Below are 3730 nucleotides of genomic sequence, written 5' to 3' on the forward strand. Positions count from 1 at the left end.
TCGTCTCCGCTCTCGTCGTCAACCCACTGCTGAGCGCGCCGTCTACGCGCGGAAGCTCCGACTTCGCGATCGCTTACCGGATCGGTAGGTACGTTGTCGACTGCGCCGTCGAAGTCCACGACCTGCGCCGCTGCCTCTGCAAGGTGCGCTGCCTCTGCGCGGCGCTGTGTTGCCACCACTAACCTTTTGGCAGCACTTCGATTTCTTTTTTTCTTGTTTTGACCTAACCCAGCATCCGCGACGACGTCCGTCACGGTCTCGGTGTCCGCGACGACGTCCGACACGGTCTCGGTATCCGCAACAACGTCTGACGCGGTCTCGGCGTCCGCGACGACATCTGACACAGTCTCGGCGTCCGCGACGACGTCCGACACGGTCGTGGACACGACTGACGGCGGCCCCCTCATCCGGGGACGTGGAACCTATCAAGAGGTCAAGATTCAACCAGTAAGTTCATTTGTTTGTTCTTACCACTTTTCTCTGATGTTTTCCAGTTGCAGCCACCCCGCGCTCCGTACCGAGTCCCGCTGCGACATCGCGCGCCCACCTAGCGGACTTCCGCGCTGCGCGGTTCGGGCGTGTCACGTCCGTCCCATCGAGTGCGCGCTGTCCTCCTCCGGGCCTCCCGATGGCCTGCGCGCAGTTTGTTATGAGGTAAGTCCTTTGTTACAAGGTGAGTACTTACCTGCCAGCCGTCAACCTCCCTTACCGTCCCTGCAACCTCCTCTTCTCTCTCGTCCGCACTCACACCCTCGCGCTGAACATCTGCACCTTTCGGAGCGCCTGCTTTCGACAGCGCGCGCTCCGGAAGTTTGTTGTTACTAGAGTCCTGCATGTTAACTAAGGTTCGTACTTATTCCTAGTATGTTTTGCAGGTAGACGTCAGCAGAGAGCAGCGGTAAGAAAATATCACCACTTCCCGATACGCAGACTGACCTTGTTTTAGGGTTATTCGCTCGATTGAGCGACGGACATTTAATGTCCAACAACCACATCAAGCGCACCGCGCATGAACCCTCTCACACCATCCAACGCAACTAAAGGTATGTCTCAATTCTTTCATTTTATAGCTCTACATTTACTGGTTTTACATATACATTCAGGTCCTTGCCACTCAAACGAGCATCCCCCGGCCGGCCGCCCTCCCGCTCGACACTCCTCTCGCCCTCGCGCCCGCATAGAATCCCACTCTCTCGCGCCCGCGCAGAATGCCATTCTCCCGCGCCCGCGCACAGGGCGCGCTCTCCACGTGTCAGGCGGTCCTGCTCGATCTCCGCGCGGGCGCGTTCCTACGCCAGCTGCACGCCTTGCAGAGCGACCAGCTCGGGCTGCCCGCACACGCGCGCGCCGCGCTCTTCAGCTGGCAGATGTTCATGGGCCTGCTCGACGCTGCAACCGCACTGCCTGGCATGCACATTCGGGGTTTTCATGTTCGACGATTGCGAGGTGCCGCCACTGGTGTCGCTTGCGGGCCACGCTGACACTATCCTCGTGGATCTGGATCCGGAGACGGCGGAGGATTCGGAGGTGCCGGTCACAGCGCGTCGCACCTGCAGTACGACATGCCCTCGAGGAAGATAGCAACGGCATGGTGGTGAGAGAGAGCAGTCAGCGCTCCCACGGACTGCAGTCCGAGCGTGGACAGCCGAACACGACGGGCGTGGCCCCAATGAAGTGGTGGGAATACCTGTTGAGGCCTCTGGTCAAAATTTGTATATCATGTCATACAAGGCTGGCGCACCTTTTGTATTTGCCGTAGCCTGCGAACTGGAAGCCCCAGTGAAACGCGCTGAGGAGCGAGAGCATGACGGCGCAGTAGGTCATCTGGATGTTCAGCGCGTGGCCGAGCGTCGTGATCGCGCCGCCGGGCTCAATCCGGGAGGCGAGATCTGTGGACAGTGCATCGGTGAGTCGCGCGTTGTAACGCGTGCAGTGCAGGACGCACCCATATCGTACCAGTCTGTTGGGCCATCCATATGGTCGCTACTGCCGTGTCAGTATTCGGGGTGTTCAGACGGGCATATGGGCGAACGTGCCCGCAAGAATGTCCACATGCATGCAGGCAGACATCTTATAATACAGGCCCGCCCACCCAAGCGTGCAAAAAGCGCGTGGTGGGATAATCATGTCGGGTCCCTGCGTCCTCTTGTCCCGGCGAGCGAGCCTACGACGCGATGTCACACGGTGGCGAGGTGCGAGATGCGAGTGGGTTGGGCATGTAGTCATCCGGCCATGGTTGGACACCCAGGAGCGAGGGCGACTAAGCATCCTAGCGGGCGGGCATCCTGCCGTCCCAGCAGTAGTCCAGGCGTGGGGGCGGAGACGCTGACGGGCGCACTGGCCTGCGAGCGGGCGGAGACGCTGACGGGCGCACTGGCCTGCGAGCAGGCGGGAGTCCTGGCCAATCTTCTGGCTGGCAAGCTAGTGGGCATCCTAGCATGAAGGCGTCTTGATGACCGGGCATGCGTGAATATGGTGGCCGAAGGCAGCCCGGACTTGGCTGCAGCCTCCATGATTTTGCGGCCGATGAGTGCTATTCGTGAACACCACCTGCGCGCAAGGGACCGTCAAATCACATTCTTGTAATGAGTGCCAAACGCACCCTCTCAATAGCTACGTACTCCGCTATTGTCTGCCCGTCATTGCTGCTGTAGCGACACAGGGCGGGAACCCGGACCCGTAAAAAACCTGGCGATCAAGAGTACGAGAGGGCGTAAACCCTAACGGCTTGAGGACGAGCGACTTGCCAGTCACGGGAAAGGGACCAGGCTGCCGGGCAAGCATGAAGACTGCGAGAAATCAATTCAGCAGGCGCGTGCACAGCGTATCGCAGAGGGGCTTACGTGAGAAGGGTCTCGTCGAGGCCGTACGTCAGGGCCTTTGCCGCGTCAAAGCCGCCGCGGTCCTTGCATTGAAGCTCGAGGTACCGGCCGTGACTGTATGTACCGGCGTCTTGACGCTGTCGCGAAGCGGCGTGAGTGCCGTGGTGTGCTCTGCAAGCCTGTGCTTTGCCCTTGAATGCGTCCAGAGCTGGGGTACTTGGTGAATAAGTAGCTTAGACGTTGAATACCGTGTTGCTTACCTATCCTGTATGTCGCGCACGCTCCGTTCCTACACGGCGTTCCCTGTGCGCAAACAGTCCCTCTCCCTCGTCCAGTCTTTCACCAACTACGGCGTTGTCCTCGCATTCCTGTGCCCCCTCTCCGTACGCCGTGCGCGCGCCCTCCGGTCTCGTGCCTAACCTCGAGATGTTTGAGGGGTTGCGCGCGGGTCCTTCCTGTCGACAGAGATGAGTGGTGAAGAGGCAAGATGCTCACCGTTTATCTGTACTATCAGCTGATGGAGCCAGTCGCAGCCCGAGTCTCTAGCATACAACGAAGTCGAGATAGAGCGCGATAGAGCAGATGGAAGTCGAGATAGAGCGCGAGTGAATAACACAGATGGAAGTCGCCCGAGACGCCGGCCGCGATAGATAGTGACGTCGCGAGAGACGCCGGCTGCGACAGAGTGAAGCAAGAATAATAGAATACATTGAAGTCGAGAAACAAAAGGGTGTACATAAAGCAAAATGAGGGCTTACCTTCTAGGTCAATATAGCCTAGCTGGTTGAACGTGCTGCGGCATGATGAAGGTCGGTCTGCGCGAGTCGAGTGTTCGACTCCCGGGCATGTGCCAGGGTTGTTGGCTCCGCGGAGCTTAATTCTCCACCGCTACACTAACGAACAAATGT

General features: G+C 59.0%; 1 protein-coding gene across 1 annotated transcript; it reads right to left on the reverse strand.

Moving 5' to 3' along the window:
• POSPLADRAFT_1110737 (hypothetical protein) lies at positions 1 to 3472 on the reverse strand (the record flags this gene model as incomplete). The annotated part of the gene is made up of 12 exons (XM_024483367.1): positions 1 to 422; positions 472 to 633; positions 686 to 829; positions 1098 to 1271; positions 1305 to 1404; positions 1551 to 1697; positions 1742 to 1889; positions 1946 to 1983; positions 2458 to 2550; positions 2844 to 3030; positions 3103 to 3277; positions 3374 to 3472. Coding segments are annotated over 12 exons (1889 nt in total), but the record flags the coding sequence as incomplete, so codon positions are not given.
• Positions 3473 to 3730: the final 258 nt, after the last annotated feature.

Source organism: Postia placenta (assembly GCF_002117355.1).
Source record: "Postia placenta MAD-698-R-SB12 unplaced genomic scaffold POSPLAscaffold_31, whole genome shotgun sequence".
In the NCBI taxonomy this organism is placed as follows: domain Eukaryota; kingdom Fungi; phylum Basidiomycota; class Agaricomycetes; order Polyporales; family Adustoporiaceae; genus Rhodonia; species Rhodonia placenta.